The sequence below is a fragment of the Augochlora pura genome, chromosome 7 (assembly GCF_028453695.1).
Source record: "Augochlora pura isolate Apur16 chromosome 7, APUR_v2.2.1, whole genome shotgun sequence".
Lineage (NCBI taxonomy): Eukaryota > Metazoa > Arthropoda > Insecta > Hymenoptera > Halictidae > Augochlora > Augochlora pura.
Genome location: NC_135778.1, coordinates 7544515 through 7562088, shown reverse-complemented (window position 1 = coordinate 7562088; position 17574 = coordinate 7544515). Strand labels below are relative to the sequence as shown.

Below are 17574 nucleotides of genomic sequence, written 5' to 3'. Positions count from 1 at the left end.
ATTACATGTGCCACGGATTGCAACCATTAAGGTACGCCGACGGATTGATCTTCCTGTAGCAATAGCGATCGCATTCGACTGGGTTTGCTCTGGCCGTGCAACCAAATGATTAACGCTTAACCCTTTGCGCTGCGATTTCTTTCACGGTTAGGTTGATTATTTATTGGTCAGCATAATATCCTTAGCCGTGAGGACGGTTAACTTGTTAGAAGATTTAAGGTCGGCTCGACTCTTTTAGAAAGGTTCGTGCTATGCTTGATAAAATGGTTTCTTAATATTTTTAATAACTAATTCGAATTTTCTGATCGTCAGGTTTTATGAAATCTGTATAATTATCATTTCGTAAGTTTATCAAACTGTAGAAACAAGTTTGGTATCTTTTACTCGGGCGCGCATGACTTTCTTGAACAGCGCTAAGAGGATTAAGGGTGGGTCATTTTGTATGCGTCAGCAAAAGCGATTTAAACATTAGTTTCTCTGGTTGCGGTGTATTTATTTATGCTACACTGTTAAATAACGCATTCGAGTACTTATTTAATACGGAAATAAAATACTAAGAGATTGTAAACGGACGTTGTTACATTGTTGAAGACAGTTTTTGAACCTTTTCTTAAGCATGCTAGGATTAATATAAACGACAGTGTTTGTAAATGCACGTCTTCGTTGACATTTGTAGTTTGGTAACACATAAACTAAATTTTCTTCCGATTTAGAACGATCTTCATAGTTCGTAGATGTGTAAAATCATCGCCATAAGTCCAACGTCATAAATCTTCATCGCAAATTAACGAATAAGTAAATTAACGAACTCTTGACAAAAATATAACTGTACTTAATAAATAAAAATATAATTGTACTTAAAATCATTTAACATCGTAGTTATCAAGATTTTTTGAACATATCTTTTAGGATACTTCTCCAAAAAAAAGTTTCACTACAAACCTCAACGAAACATATTAATATTGAAAATAATGATCAGAAAGTAGCAACAATATTTGTACTCTGGGTCCAAACGAGCTCTTCACAGTCGCGTGGAAACAAGTATAAAAATTGTTTCACAATTCTCGATATAGAGATATGGATATATATGTATAGAGATGGAAATTGTAGCGCATTAATGAGTCAACTCCTTGTGCCGTGTCTTTGCCTCGACTTCTTTCATCGGATAATCATTTCTTAGAGAGAAAGAAATGTTACGCTTGTTGTAACTCGATGTATGGTTCGTTGATCCGTGTATGGGTTAACTAGAATTCAACCGAGTAAAGAAACCGATATTCTTGCTCTTCGTGCTGGCTCTTTGTGGTTGCTAGATATTGTTAGGAAATCTTGTTTCGTGCTTCTTAAATTAGGATAAATATTGCATTTTAATGTATTGCGGAGATAATAATAGAAAATAATATTGCGATTAATAGATAATAATATTAGATAATAATATTGCGGATAATTTTATGCGCTTCGCGGTTAGGTGCTGTTTTGAAAATTGACGAATCGGTCCGACGGTAACGGATACATTACGGCACGAAATATTTGATATTAAACATCAATTCGAAGAAGACGCGAACGCTTGCTTTCAATGTTCTGAATCATTTTGTTTTTATTAGAGATTACGTAAAGAAATATTTAGGAAAATAACGTATAAATAAAGCACGATTTTATTTCGATTCAATGAATCAATAATAAAAATATTAACAGTATTAAAAATATTAAATAGAAACGGTTTTACAGAGTAACAGAATAACAGTAAACGCAATTATTCAGCTGAAGAAAGTATGTAAATTAAGAATTTCAACGAACAAATGAGAATAAAAAGAGTATACATAACCGTGAAATCGTTTAAAAAAATATCAGCACACGGTTGCGTCATGTTCGACTCATTAAAATGATTAAGAAACCAGGTAAATATCTAACTAGCTTCTTTATCTTGTAGTTAGTGCAGGTAATTGTTTATTCCGTAGGAAAACCCGAAGTCGAATTATTACATTACGAACAAACTTACACGGCATGTTGGAGACGCACGAATGAAATCTTAAAAAAAATTGCTTTCGCCAATACTGGACACAATTTTCCAGCTTTTTCGTTCGTCCAATAAAATCGCCGGAACTTACATTTCCGTATTCTCGAACACATCCAAATAACAGATTTCCTTTAAAACATCAATCGACAGCCGTTATTTTTGCACAACCGGCTTCCGTTATCATCATTTAAGCAATTAGTTGTTGCAATCTTTTCGAAAACTATATACCCAGCCGTTATAATATATTAGGTCGTTCGGAAAGTCGTTTCGTTTTTTTCTTGGTGGAAATGAAACACGATAGATTGCTAAACAAAATCTATCGCAAAGAATCGAACAAAATTTTTAGCAAACAAGGCTTACTACATCAGGTGTCCAATTATATAATGATTATGCAGTTTAAGCGTGAAGTTGGCTGTGAAAAGAAGTCTTTTCTTGGGAAAAACGAAATTACTTTCCGAACAACCCAATAGAATTAAGTTGCAACCGAATGACTGTTCTTTAGTTTGTTACCAACACTTATTTATTTACTTATCTCAACTAGTTAGCAAGTGTTTGACGAGTATACGCATGAAGAATGCTTGACAAAGAAAATGACAACATTTTGTCTTCGAACGAATGCGGTCGTTAAAAATAGTTAACTGATTATATCTTCGACAATCCGTGCCTGGAACGTCTTCTTCCATTTCTTCTTCTACACGACCACCGATCAATTGACGTGCAATAAACGCAGTCGCGAGAGTAGCAAAACGGGATACAAACACAAGGGGGTGGTTCTATAAATCGACGAGCGACCCTTTAGTCCGTGAAATCGGGTTGCCGAAATCAGCGTCGGGCATCTCGGTCAATAAATTCTGCGAAACGAGGTCCGACGAGGAGTTTTCGGTCAACGTCGGCGACAACGAAGCGTAGGTGGAAGAATCAATGACCGCGATCACGGCTTGAAACTGTGGGGCCGCGCCAGGTGACGGCGGAACCACATAAATAAATCCGTGCAGGAGAGGAGGGGAGGCGGCGAGGAGGCAATCGTGGAAATGAGACGTCAAACGACATTGTGGAGCGGTGTCGGTGCAGGGCCCGGTTGGTAGCCGACTGTCAAGGGCCGCAAATAAGATTTGCCAGGACATATTTATCATCCGTTGGATAGGACAATCGTGCTGGCGCATTCGTGACGGAGGATTCTCTCCGTTTCGTGTCGTTCTCGCGTGCACGCGGGGCCACCGCTCTCCGCTCGCACGGGAGAAGGAAGGAAGCGGATAGCGTTAGAGTATTAGAGCCACCAGCAACAGCAGCAGCACCCCCGGCGCACCTTTCCCGCACGTTTTCGTTCGGAGAGAGGGTCACCGGGTCCGAAAATTTTGTCGAGTAACGCAGGAATTATTATTATCCGGAGAAGGGCCGCGGCGGGTCCGGCGGGCCCTCCGAAGAAAAGAAAATGGTCGTTAGGCGCTCGCTCGCTCGCGCGCGCGCGAAATGTGAGAAATGATCTGTCGACGTTCCCGTGTTCCGTGAAAAAGCCAGCAGCCCGCGAGTTCAAAGGAGCCGTGGAATCAAAAAAGATCGGGAACCCGTGTGCCATTAGATGCACCGTGATCGAGCGAATTCCCTTGCGGAAGAGATTCATCCCCCGGAGACGTTCGCTTCTCGCTCGGTGTCTCTCGAGAGAGTATGCAACTCTGTCCGGACGTTGTGCGCCGCGCAGTCGAACGGAACGCTTATTTTCCTCGACTGGAACCGGCCGAATTTATCATCGAAATATTCTACTGGAACCTTCGTTGACTCTTTAATGTGCGATCTAATTCGAATCATTTTCCACTCGATTCTGTCATAATTCTATCAACGATTTAAAGTTTCCCTAGAAACTACCGAAGGCCTAAAGTGCTAATATTAATTCCCTTAGTAGTAAAATTTTAAGAAGTAAAGAAATTAGGTGGTCATTTCTTCGATGTTTTTTTTTATGCTATAATCTCTTACGAAAGTTTTAAAGAAACTGTAGTTCAAAATTTCAACAATTTAGGAGACGATGTCGAAGAAAGTGGACGTTTCGTTGAATTGTATAAATAAATATTTATATATAAATATATATTAATAATTATATATTTGTATATATAAATATTCACCGAGAACCGCGCGGCATCGGTCAACCAGATTTCGTTCGCACTTCTTTATAATAATTTGTTACGTTCGACGTTATAATTCACAAGATTACTGAATAATCTTGTCCACATAACGTGTACATAGTAAAAAATCTAATGATTAGTATCGGCAATGATTTCGGAAGAATTCGCCGCCGCGCGTCGGCTACGGAAACCGAAAGATATTTCGGCCGATCGTCGGATGAGATTTAGAGTAGGTATTCGCCAACTTTTGTTCCTGTTTCCGGAACCCGCCTCGAATTTAACCCATCGCGGCACTCCGATCCCTTTCGCAGCTGGGTCGAAGTTACTTCGCCGGGAACAATTTAACGCAAAAAGTGGGATTTCTATGCTCGGTACGAGTACTGGGCTCGGTAGGAAGTTTAACACTAAACCTAACGAGCTCTATGAGTAACTGACTTGCATTATGACGATGGAGAGACTGTACTTGTTTAGCCGTTTTTTCTTGTAATATGTGCTCGGATCATGATATTTATTCAACAATTTTCTATGAAAGAATCGAATGACAGATCAATTGATAAATCCAAATAGAAATTGTTTGTATCAGTCGGTAGATATAGTAGTTACGAAGACATTTCTTTTGATCTATAACCCATTGCACTGTAACAACGATGATTCATGCGAGATCTACTAAATTAAATATTATTAATTTATTTTTAATCGAAATCAAATTTTCTGTTATGAAAATCTGAAAACGAACGTACATAAAGACGATAAAAGAAACAAGAATTGTCTGGTCTTATTAAGGAAAATATTAACGACAAAGATGCGCTAATCAATGCAGCGTGAAAGGAATCTTAGTGCAACGGGTTAATAGTTCCGATAAATTGAAAATAATAGAATAGTGTTTTTAAATTCCTCAAATGAGTTTACTTTGATAATGCGCCCACTATAGGAGTAGAATGTTTTAATATTCGAACACAGGATGATATTTTTCTCTGTGAAATTGTTTTTAAGGATTTCTCCAAATATACATAATATAGACGTGGATTAATAATTGAAAGAATTGATGAAAATAGAGAAAATTGTGACAAAGTTTCGACGATCTGTAAAAGACGAACATAGATTCAGATTTGTTGAAGTCTATTTGCATCTTGTAATGATTTCATTACGCAAACAAGAGCGTAAAACGATGGTTTTAATAAACTTTTCAATCATACTTTGGAACTAATTGAAACAATTTCAACTTGTATTTTTAGAGCAAATATTATATAAGAAAGATGATTGTACAAGAAAATTTGTTACAAGTCAGTAATAATGGTCGTGTAACTTCGAGTGGAAAAGTTGTATTAATTTCAATTATTATTAGAAAATGACTTCTTCTGTCACTCTTGCTAACCAAACCCGAATAAATTAGAACGTTGACAATACAAAATGAAAATGTAAAATAAAAAAAAAAATTTGGTACCGTTTGTAATCGTCGAGGGATCGTCTTAATTACTTCCACGTTGCGTTTCCGTTTTTTTGGCTCCGCTCCTTTTTACCGGAGATCGTACGGCACGACTTCGGCGATCAAAGCGGCTCTCGAAAAGACGGTTGAAAATTTCTTGCGCCTTTTTCAAAAATTAAAGCTCCTCCGCGCCTTCTACGGACGGGAATGCGCTGGGAGTTCCCAAATTAAAGGCGGCCATTATCGTGCGGTCGGCCCCGCATTTGGACCAGACAATGGCCGCCACTACTAGTTAATGTAATAGCCATTCCAAAGGTGCGATCTTCCTTTCTCAAGGTACCGCACTGACGACCAGCAAAAGAACCAAAAACCTCCACTCCTTTTGTCGACCCGTCTGTCGTTCAGTTTGACCGACCTGTCCGCATCCGAACGGCTTTCTAAGAGTTATTATTTTATGAGATTGTTATCTCTAATAACATCGTACTGCGAGGGGGAAAAAGGGAGAACGACGATCCCGACCGTCGAAATTTCTGGGGTCGTCTCGAGTTACTTTTCTTTCTTTTTTTCTTTTCTCATTCTGCCCTGAAATCAATCTAATTAAGAGGATGTTCACGAAAATTATTACCGATTTTCGTAAAATCAGAAAATTGCCATCGACGCGTCGATTGTATCGCAGCATGTTCGCGAATTCTTCAAAATCGAACGTTCGTGCCGACTAAACTTGTATGTTAGATTAGATCGAATCAGATAACTTTCATTGGTAAGAAACTAGTAATTAAAGAACATATTACTAGTAATAAATACACTGTTTCAGCAGCAATAGGTAGATTATATCAATACCGATATTAACAAATTCTTTTGATTTTATTAATATTGTGCCCAAGAAATGTTCCATCGCACAATTATCCGTTTATTACGAAAATTTCAATCGCAAATGATAGAAAGTGTGACGAATAAAAGTAAACCCGAGATTCCTGCTTCGCTACGGTAGAAAATCTACCAGAATCAAAAGAGATTTAGAATTTTTGGCGAAAAAGACTGCAGGGAATAGAAAAAGTGAACGACGAAAGCAAACTCGAAATTCCTTTAACACTAAACGTACCAAGAGGGGTCAAATAACCCCTTTTGAAAATTTACTTTAAATTCTTACATTTATTGTTATTTCTGTCGGTCATTTGACTTTCTGTAAATTCTTATATCATCCGATCATTCAATTTCCCACTTTCCGTTTTTCTCGTAGCTTATTTTTTACCGACAAAAATTCTATGGTAAGATTAGGTATAGAGAAATGCCGGTACGTTTAGCGTTAAAAACCCTCTTTAGTTGCACGGTAATTCGTCGGTTTGGAGAATTTAACCTGCAAGAGCTGGAAAAAGGGAACAATGAGAGGGAACTCGAGATTCCTTCCTGCTTCGACGATTAACTTCAGTTACACGATTCCCCATTTATTTGGAAAATTTCAACAAGCGCAGGATAGAAGGTGGGAACGGCGAAAGAGCGCGCGTTGCGTGTTAGGAGAGCGACGGAGAGGCGAACGATCCGGCCGGGTCGTGTTCGGAGCGTGCGTGAGGGATGAAGTAGGGTAGAAACGGGGACGCGCGATTGGCCGTAGGGCGGGAACATTGTGGGGGTTGTTCAGGCCAGCAGGTGGATCTTCAACAACACCCCTTTGTCCCTCAATTAGTTACGTTTTTTCCTTTCCTGTCCCTCCTCCAAAATTTTACCTGTCCGTCGGCCGCAGTCAGTTCTCAAGTGCCGCGGCTCCGGATGGACAGCTTTAGTCGAGTCACAGTGAATCCGGTTTAGTCGAATCATCCTCGAATGATTTTTATCCTCGAATTTTCTGACCGTGTCCGTGGCCGTCGCGCGATAGATTCATCCCGGGAGTTTTCGCGTTTCTCGAAGAACGAACCGTGAACTCGATCGATCGATTTGCGAACCGGCGGTGACCCGCGTTCTGCGATCAGTGACTCTGTGCGCCGCTTTGTGAGATTCAGTGTGGAACTGTTTCGAAATGATACGGTTACGTGCGCGTACGAAATCGTCGCGATCGTAGAAGTCGTAACACGAGAACAGTATTCTCAGCCGACGACGAAAATGGCATAGTTGCTTGATCGAAGAGGAGCGTCGGAATCCGTCGAAGAATGGTTTGTTAGAAATCGTACGTTTTTCGGAATTTCATCGAGGTTGTACTGCGAATTCCAGGATTACCGCGAGTTTCCGTTCTTTTTCTTTTTCTAAAGAGCCAGCGACATTCGTATCGAAGTATGTTCTGATGATAGTGTGCGTCGAAAATTGAGGGAACGCGCCTAATAGCCGACAATCGGGGAACGTGGTCTATCGCGTGTCATACCGTCTCAGAAAACAATTAAATGGTTTTAAATGATCCTCGTGAACTGTACTTGTGCACGCGAACCTGTTTACGCTCTCGCTTACGTGTCATCAACCAATAATTTATTCCTGCTCGAAACCCCTCCGCGAGTTATACAACGAAAGTCGCCTAACCGAGGATAGAGAGAAAAAAAAAAGAAAAATAAAAGAGAGAAGTGTTCGGAATTTTCGAAAAACCGGACGACGGTTTCGCGGTTTTCGCCCTGTTACTTTTGCGAATCGTACCCGTTCAATTTTGGCACGTGCGTTTCCGTTGTGTTACAGGTGAATATATTCTCAGCTCTGGCAATCAAGGCGGGAGTGGTAGTAACGAGGCCGACGAGGACGATCAACTGCTCAGAGACACGTCGCTGGATTTAGACAATCACCCTCTGGCCGGATTAACAGATGATTCTTTGGGATTAACCGACACCTTAGAGCTTGGGAATGATTTCCCATCGGATCTGCTCGGAGGCGGCCTCTTAGGTAGTGCCGGCGTCGAAGGTCTCCTCAACAACGACACCCTAGAGTTTGCCGACGGATTCAATCTCGAGGAAGCGCTCCAGCTTGTTGACCTCGATGAGGTTCAAACAGAGGTTCGTTACACTTATTTCACGCGATATAGTAAACCATTCACATGTTGTCTGTCGAAGGATACCACAAAATCAAAGTTGGAACAAATAATATGTTCACTTCGTACCTTTTTCCGAATGATATCTAATTTGTCCATAATTTACTTAATCAGTAATATATTAATTTAATAACTAATTTTCACAACGAGTTTTTAATGTACAAATGGCGTTTTCAAGAAATATGAGACTGTGGACGTCTCAATAGATACTTCCTCTGTGCAAATGCAGTCGCGAATACTCAACAATCACGATTGTTACTTGTCGAGTTTGCACATTGAAAAATTCAATCATTTTCGCAACAATTCTACCGTCACGATTAGTAAAGAAGAAGTACAGTTTCTCAAGGTGCCCTTTTGTAATTGAAAGAGTTCGTATGTAAAGTGAAACGCGAGTGGAAATATTAGCTTACGTAAAATTTATTTCATAAATATCTCAACGTGTTTGTTAATCGACGATACGGTCGCGCATAGCCGTCGGCACTAGGCCAGCCAGGATAACAGTAACTCGCGGGAAAGAGAGAACAATTATACGCAATTTACTTGCAAATAGTTTAACTTAATGGTTTAACATTAGGCATTTTAAATTTTAGTTACAATTTAACAATTTTTGTGGTTAGGTTACAACTTGATAGGTTACAATTTCAGTTGGTAGATCAGTCATTTCGTCTTTTAATCCACTTCTATTTCATATTTTGTACGATTATAAAATTTAATTCACATTCGAAAACCATTTAACGACGTAGAAATATTGAACAGTTCAATTCGTTCAAAAAATATTTTTAACAAGTGATTGGGCACTTTACCTTTGAAAGATCAATCCGTAATGGCGGCCAACTAGCTCGATGTCCACGATACGATGTTCACCGAAATATTGTTCTTATAAAATTTTATGGCAAAAGAAGAAAGAGAATATAAAACTTCAAAACCCTTGATGATATATCACAACAATACCTTCATTATGTCAACGCTTTTAAAACCGGATATCATACGAATCTTATATGCGATCTATGTAAAAAATGTGCTTTCAAAATTAACAAATATCGCAAACCTGCTGAAATATTAGTGAAATAAGTTTCAAGTTATATTAGAGATTGGTTTCCAGCTCGTGTAAAACTATACATAGATATACACAGATCTGCCATGTACAGAATGTTCTTAGTATACTTATTGTAACTATCATATATCTTTGGGTGTCAGATATATAAAGAAATCAATATAGCAGAAAAATAGAGAACAAATTCTGAGAATTCCTTTGATGAAAATTCAACGATAGATGCAAGAATCTCGAGAAAGTAGCCTACATAGCATCATAAATTATCGCATATCTTAACATTAAAATACAAAATTCCCTAAATAAATTATCTTCACTTTGGAAAATGTTTAAGTTTGTACAACATTGAGGCATTAAATGTGATTCTGTTCAAGTCCCTCAACAGTCATAATATACAAAATATTCAAAACCGTACGTACACCAAGAAATTTATACTCGGATCGCTAGTAATTAATTTAATAAGTCGTTCAGTCCAGTTTTTAAAAGGTGATTTAAAAAAAAGGTGATTTTAAAATTGTTCCAATACTTTTTGCCAGGCGAGATATTGAAGATTCGATCGGGTCTGTCTCAGGTTCGCGGAAAATGAAATTTAGATCGGAACCAGTGTTTGTTCGCTGTAGAGAACGGCTAGCAAAGCATTTGGCGGGGACGTTTGTCGGTTGAGAAGTCTGCGAACACTGTTGTCGACGGTCGCAATAAAAAAAGATACTTACGTAGGAAACGAAGCCGGAAGTGAAGAAGAAGAAAGAGGACACCGCCGAAGAGTCCGAGACCGCGAAGGGTGAAACGGCTGTTACAACCTCGAGCAACGTCGAGGTCGCAAAGTCATCCAGGTGCGAGGATCCTGAGACTGGCGACATGATTCACACACCACAATTTCATCATCCTCATCATCCGCACCATCGTTCCTTCCAGGTACGTGGCCCGTCTGATATATAGCGCTCGTTTGATTGTCTCCGGATGATCACCCCCCGGCAGCTTTTCTGGAATGTTTATTATTCCACGTAGCACGGTTACCATAGCGCGCTACCGTCGCGTAGCCTGCCTTCTTAATTAAATATTAAACACGCCGGTTAATGAGAGAAGATACACGGCCAGGCTAATCAGCTCCGGTATTCATGACGCCCGGTTTATGTATTTATTAAAACCGCCAGCCTTGATTTTTCCCGACAGTCGGATTATTTAAATGATCGACATATAGCAGCGTGCAAGGTGATTCCACAAAAAGCGTATTTCCATAAGAATATCTTAGTTAACGTGCGGCAGCGAATTCGAATAAAGAAAACGGCGGTTAACTTGCTTCACACATTTTCCGTGCACGTTTTAGAAGTGATGACTACGAGTGAAAGAATAGTTTTCCGTAGACTTTGTCAAATAATTTGATTTGGAGTAAAAATAAAAAAATAACTTTCTCGAATAATTAATTTCAGACCCGTTATTCTCTGTATTGTTGCTAGAAATAGTATCGATCCATTTGAAATAACAGCCATTTCAACTATGGCTGTAATCATTTAACATGATCAAATCGATCCTTTTATCTTGCCGAAATATCAATCAGAAAGTCGGAATAAACTTCGCGCTAGTAATCACACGAAAATATAATTTCTAAAAAGCATTTCACAGTTTTCTCGAATAATATCAAACGATTCCAAAGTAGAATAAGTCGTTATTTAAAATAATATTTCAACTAATTCTAAAGTATAATAACATAATAATAATATTTCAAATAATGTTGTCTCAAATATGTCCTGGTTTGTTCACAATATTTATACATAAAACAGAATGCACGAAGATACGTAACAAAAATCTTACATTTCGTGTGCACCAACCTAAAATATAATTCTGACATCGAAGTATCAGGATAATAGAAAATCTACCGTATTTCAATGAAAACATTCGTAAAAGGACTTGCTCAAAAATCGGCACACTGTATAACCAACGAAATACATAAAAATATCGTCTTAACACGTTCGGTGCCGATAATCTACCACTAAAAAAATCCTCGCATAATTAATTCCAGTCAAATTCAATTTGTTCAAATATATCATAATAAAAAGAAATTTTCACGATTGGTCAGAAATTAGCGTCGCCGATATTTGGGCGACGCGACGCTCGACGCGTTAAACATTGCTATACACTGTTAGAAGTCTTAGCTGGTCCCGAAGTAAACAGTAAACTCTAAAGCGAGCTAATTAAGCCACGAGGTTTCAGATTACAAAACAAATGGCCGGGTGAAAGACCAGTAGTTTCGAAAACGTCGAGTGCCCGTGAATTCCAACGTCTGTCGCATTTCTTTGAACCCAGTGACACACATAATCCTCTCGCACTGTCCGCGATAGCATCGCTTAATGCGATCGACGTCTGTCCTCTGTATGTCCGGTTCGCGAAATTGCGCATCCAGCGGTCGGCGGCGAGCGTTGCGCGATGGGTCTGGAAAAACGATAATCTGTGCCTCAGAAAAATTCATTTTTCTGAAAATTATATTTTTTAGTTTTCATATTCGAACTAAATTCATTTTCTATATATAGAAAATATTCTATATATTCTATTCTATATATAGGTTGTTGGAAATGGGTGTTTAAATACATTTAAACTAAGGTGTAGTTTTAAATAAAAGAAACTTTATTTTACGGTGCGTGAGGAAGCTCTTTTCTATGCAGATGCTTTTCCACGACTGACCGTGGCCTTTCCGGAACCCCGAAAAGAAAACTCGGGTCCCCTCGTAATTCGAAACTGTTATGCTTGTGCCTCACAAGGCCAAGCACTTATGCGAGGTGTATATTTTCCTATCTTAATTTCTATCGCTTCTAAGAACATTGATTTGTTTTTGTCCATGCACAAATATCGTATTGTGGGTAATACGTAATATTCCAATACAGGTTCTTAAAAACTAAAGTGGATCAAGAGTTTAAGGTGTATAGTACTCGCACCGAGAGGAGTAAAAATATGTCCGATATATAGATCCAAAAATATAGTAGATAATATAGCATAGATAATATAGTAGATCCAAAAATCAACCCTTACCCCAGAGAATCGGCTCTCCGTATCGAAAAATATTCGATAACGTAATAGTTTCTGCGTCATGGCGCATTGAATATAAACAGAAGAATTGATTCAGAAACCACGTTCAAGGTTGTCGGCGCAGGATTAGCGCGCTAGCATCGACAATTATTCTTTCATAAATGCAAATTTAATTCCAACCTAGTTCGCCGTAGTAAGCTTTGTAGCAGATAGTAGATCGGTAAATAGAACTTTTGATGTAGAGTCATTACATCATTTTTATGAGAACCCTTAAAAACAATGATATTCGTCGCTTATAATTGATATAGAAAAATTATGGAATAGCTCAGAAGATGCGTATCAAACAATATGAGATTCGGTAGGAAAACCGGTAAATATACGTCGATTAACCTCTTAGGCACGGTTGTATTTTGCGCGAATGAAATTTTTCATAACTCAATTACCATTTTTCTTGATGTATATATTTTTTGGCATAGCTATGTATAAATATTAGCTATATATATTCTTTTCTTAGCATATTGTACTTATACACTTCCACCTTAATTGTTTACTTTAACAATTAACCACTATAATGTCGCGTCGTGCCTAAGAGGTTAAGAGCTTCGTAAATGTGAGCTTGGCATTTCAGGAAAGGCAAGATCCATGGAAAACTTCCTGCGACAAAGGAAATTTGTTTAGCATTTTTAAAAATCCTTGTCGATACTAATCTAAGAACATTAAGACGTATCATGTATTTATTAAATACTAAAATACACGATTTTCTGTCGACAGGATTAACTCTTGAGCCTGTATCGATTGGACATTTTTTACGACCCCCTATAAATCCTCAAATTTTTTTTTGAGTACCCTGTGTATTGCCAACTTCCTGGAATTTCGAAATCCAGAATATTAACAAGCGTTATATTATATTATATATTACATATTATATTATTATTATATAATATTATATAATATTAACAAGATTAGACACAGCGTTATAAAGGTAAAAATATGAGATTAAGATTAAAAGCGATTGTTTTAATTACATGTCGCGAAATATCAAACTGGAAATTCCTGCCATACCTTCGTGCGCATAAGCACTTGTGTTGCGACTGAAAAAAAAAATCGGTCATCCTATAGTAACCGCTACCCTAGAACCTGAAACCTTGCGAGAGCGTGAAAATAATTTCAGCCGCGAGAAGCGAATTCCCAGACCATTGTGCGTCGTCGCCGTGACGAAGGCCGTTAAATAAACAGGTCGCGCAGGGCCTCATAGAGAATTTCGCGGTCCTCTGCAAGCACGGCTCGTCTAGGGAATCGTCGAGCAATTGCGATTCTCGGCGGCGAGTCGGCGCGAAGTCACGTCGTTAGACGAGAGGACGATCGTGACAATGACCTACCGGGATAGTCCTCGGCGACCGGTGAGACGTGACGTAACGCGTACGTGCAGAGGGCCTGCATGCACGTGGAGAAATACACCTGAAATGTTCGGCCAATGGGAGAACCCGCGGAACCCCTTCCATGATTCTTGCCAGGCACGATCACGATCACGATCGCGTTGTATTCCTGGCAACGCGGTTGCCACTGACACTCGTGGACGACACGCGGCTCGAGATAAACGTCAGCCACGCTAAACGTCGTTACCTTCGTTCTATCCACGGTGTCCCGAAAACTGTTCGGTTCACGGACGATCCTGGATCGTGGTGGTTCAAGGCCAGTGCAGTGCGGAAAGATTCGGACAGAAGTACGCGGAGCTGTCCTAGAACATCAAAGACGTCCGGAGAACGGTCTATTACGCGTCGAGCCAGTTTCTCTAAGTCTGGTTTCGCGTAGTGTGAACCGCCTCTTGTCGTTGCCCTCACGGTGCCAGTTTGATAAAAGTGTCCCATTCGTGTGAAGCGTTCGTGTGCGCGCGCACGTGGTCCACGGGAGAGCTCGACGTGTCGCATGCGAACACCGGGGTCCTAGGGTGCTGAACCCGTGATACGGCGCGGCTGTTCGCGATGCGGGAACTCTGAAGGGAAAGATCGTCCGACGCGATGGCTATCTAGCCGACCGCTCTTCTTCTGTCCACGCTTTGTTGGCCGCCTGGTTTCCCTAGAAAGCGGAACAGGCCCGTAGAAACAAACGTTTCGCCGAGCACGCCGGTACGCGACATCTCGATTTCGGTCCACCGTTCCTCTTTCCGAGACACGCCGGCGCCGCAGGATCCGTTCGATGGCGCACGCCGCGTTTTTGTTGGGACACAAATGAACGGTTTTTGCGTCCGCACAAGACACACATGAATGACGCGCAGCAGTTCGTCGTTAAATGCCACACGCAGAGCATCGAGCAACAGTGCCAAGCCAATTCAGAATGTTGGAATCTGGTTGTGGACGAAGGTCTTTTTCAGGTACACAACGCCGCGCCGCGTTATCATACTCCAAGGCGAATAATTATATAATGATGCAACGTGTACGCAGCAGGGAAATATCGATACCGCGAGGGGATTAAACATTCAAAGATTGAGAAGTGGTGTAACGATCCGCGACGGGTAAATTACACGTTCGACGACGGTAATGAACGTTTTTTTTGCTTTTTCCTTTTCGACGACATTGCGTATCGAATGTTGTACGGTTTCGAAGCGGTTCGTGCCTCTATGCGGACACGTCGGCTCCGATTGAAGTTCTTGATATAGTCGATGAGAAATTTTCGAGTGTCAAAGTTGACTTTGTCTTCGATTTTTCGATCTTTTGCCGTAGCTTCGTCGGATTTCCCTGCTCACATGTTTATTTCAACGAATAACATTTTGTTTGTTCATTTCAGACGGTTAATGGTTTTCCGATTTATGAGTCAATTTCATGGAAATTTTTATGTTCTTTTCTCCATTTCTATTTTGTCAAAGATCTTTTGGTGAAATCAAATGGAGATTGTGATTATAATGTATTAATTACCGAAACGAGTCGGTACTAAAGAGCAATTTGTTCTACGGTCGAAGAATATATATTAAAACGCAACGCTTGCAAACAACAGCACGGTTTACTAACAAAAAAACAATAGAGCTTATTTTATATTGGAACAGTTTGTCTTTGTAGTCGGATTATTAACACGTATCCGTCAACAGCGCGTATCGTCTCCATAGTCGCGTACGTGACGTCATGCTACGCGGACGATACGAAGCTAGGTCTGCTTTCAAATAATTAATTTTTTTACACGAGTATAACAGATAGCACTATACCAACAGGTTATAATGCAATAAAAAAGAATCTTATCAAACGTTCGGAGACAAATATCTGTTTGGAATACAATTCTATGATGTCTTGCCATTGATTCTTATTATACTCGTGGTGTTTATGCAGTCTAGAATTAATTGCGTATGCGTAATCACTTCAGTGTTTTAGACATTTCCAAGAACGATCTGATTCGATTTAACTTTTCTTCCGTCGATGTTAATTACGAGATCTGCTGGCACGTGTGAGATCATTACCAATCTCATTTCATCTAAGTAATTACAGTACATGCAAATAAATTTGAATATATCATGCTGCTGTTTAAATAATAATAATAATGTCAGCGTTACTGAAATTTCCGTAAAATCCACGCATATAATTTTATAATATATAAAATTATGTAATATGATTGTATAATATGTAAAATTATATGATACAATTTTATTATATGTAGAATTATATGATACAATTTTATTATATGTAAAATTATGATTTAAAGGAACAATGAAATTATGAACTATAAGAAATGATGGAAGTTATTATAGTACATAATTATAGACACAAAACAGTTTGTACATATTTACTGATATTTAAACAAAAACTAAGCAGATTGTATTTATATATTTTTATATTCTTCCATTTCTAATATATAAATATGGAAACACGATGTTTCGTCAATTGTTGGATTAAATATTACTAAGAACGTGTAGACTGTTCTGAGTCTATATTTTATTCACACCACTGTCTCATTGCCGGAGATAAAAATCGTAGAATTCTCTCTGGGTATTAGAGTCTTAATAAATTACTGATGGACCGTCGAGCGATTATCGTGTGTTTCGTTCTAAAAAGATACGTCTGGGGACAGTTAACCATAAGACGCGAGAGGAAGTGGAAGATTATAGCCCCGATGATATCGTCGGGACACAAATGTTTTCGCAGGCCGCGACGGTACAGGCGCGTTTCTCGGACAACGGTGCTAGAGTTTGTTGCACGCTCATCAATAGTCGCCCGTCAGCTCGCTGCAATTGGAAAGCTGAAAAAAACCTTACATAAGTGGATTCTGCGGAACATAACCGCGCGCGGAACCGGTGGCCATCGTCGCCGGATAGTTTATTCGCGTTGCTCTTGTGCACGCGGTCGAAACAATTGCTCTTCTTCTGTGCCGCCGAAGTGTATCGGTCGGCGGCGCGAGGGGAACCGGTGCCGCGCGAACAAATCCGAAACATGTTTGGGGAACACTGTGTTACCGGGACGAAAAATTGAAAGAATTTACCACCTGCCGTGCCCCCGAGCTTCCACGGTAGCCGGCAGAAGCAAACTCGTTTCAACGTTTGCGCGAATGATTAACACCGGTTGTTGTTGTTGTAATTAGAAATAATATTTCTGTAAAGGGAAAATGCGCGTCGGCTTCCAGCGTGTCTTTCTAAAGTTCAACTTTCCAGGTCGTCCCTGCAATTTCATATAATTCAATGTTACAATGGAAATACTGTATTATAAATAACGTCGCTTTGGAATTTTGCGCGCGCAACGTGTCGGATTATTTCAAGTCGCTGTAACCGGCGATGTGTCCAAGAATAGAGTAAAAAGTGTTTCAAGCTAAGCTTCAAAAAGGATTCTATAATGATGCAGAAATTTTGCTCGTAATGTTGAACAGTTGATCAAAAAGATAACAATTCATTCTAAAATTTTCTGCGTAGTTTCATGTGCAAAAATGACTTATATCGCAGAATGTTGTACATCTTTAAATTCCATTTTT

At 39.5% G+C, this 17574-nt stretch overlaps 1 protein-coding gene across 2 annotated transcripts in view; it reads left to right on the top strand.

Annotated features, from left to right (window-relative positions):
- Positions 1-8203: 8203 nt before the first annotated feature.
- Positions 8204-17574, top strand: part of LOC144472142 (segmentation protein cap'n'collar-like) — a 61839-nt gene continuing 52468 nt past the window's right edge. Inside the window, exons 1-2 of one of the 2 annotated variants that reach the window (XM_078184923.1) lie at positions 8204-8523; positions 10327-10524. In XM_078184923.1, coding sequence (XP_078041049.1) covers positions 10468-10524 — 57 coding nt within the window. In that variant the 5' untranslated portion in view covers positions 8204-8523; positions 10327-10467. Of the gene's footprint in view, positions 8524-10326; positions 10525-14177; positions 15002-17574 lie in introns of those variants that run through there. The other variant, XM_078184921.1, reaches the window with a different exon arrangement.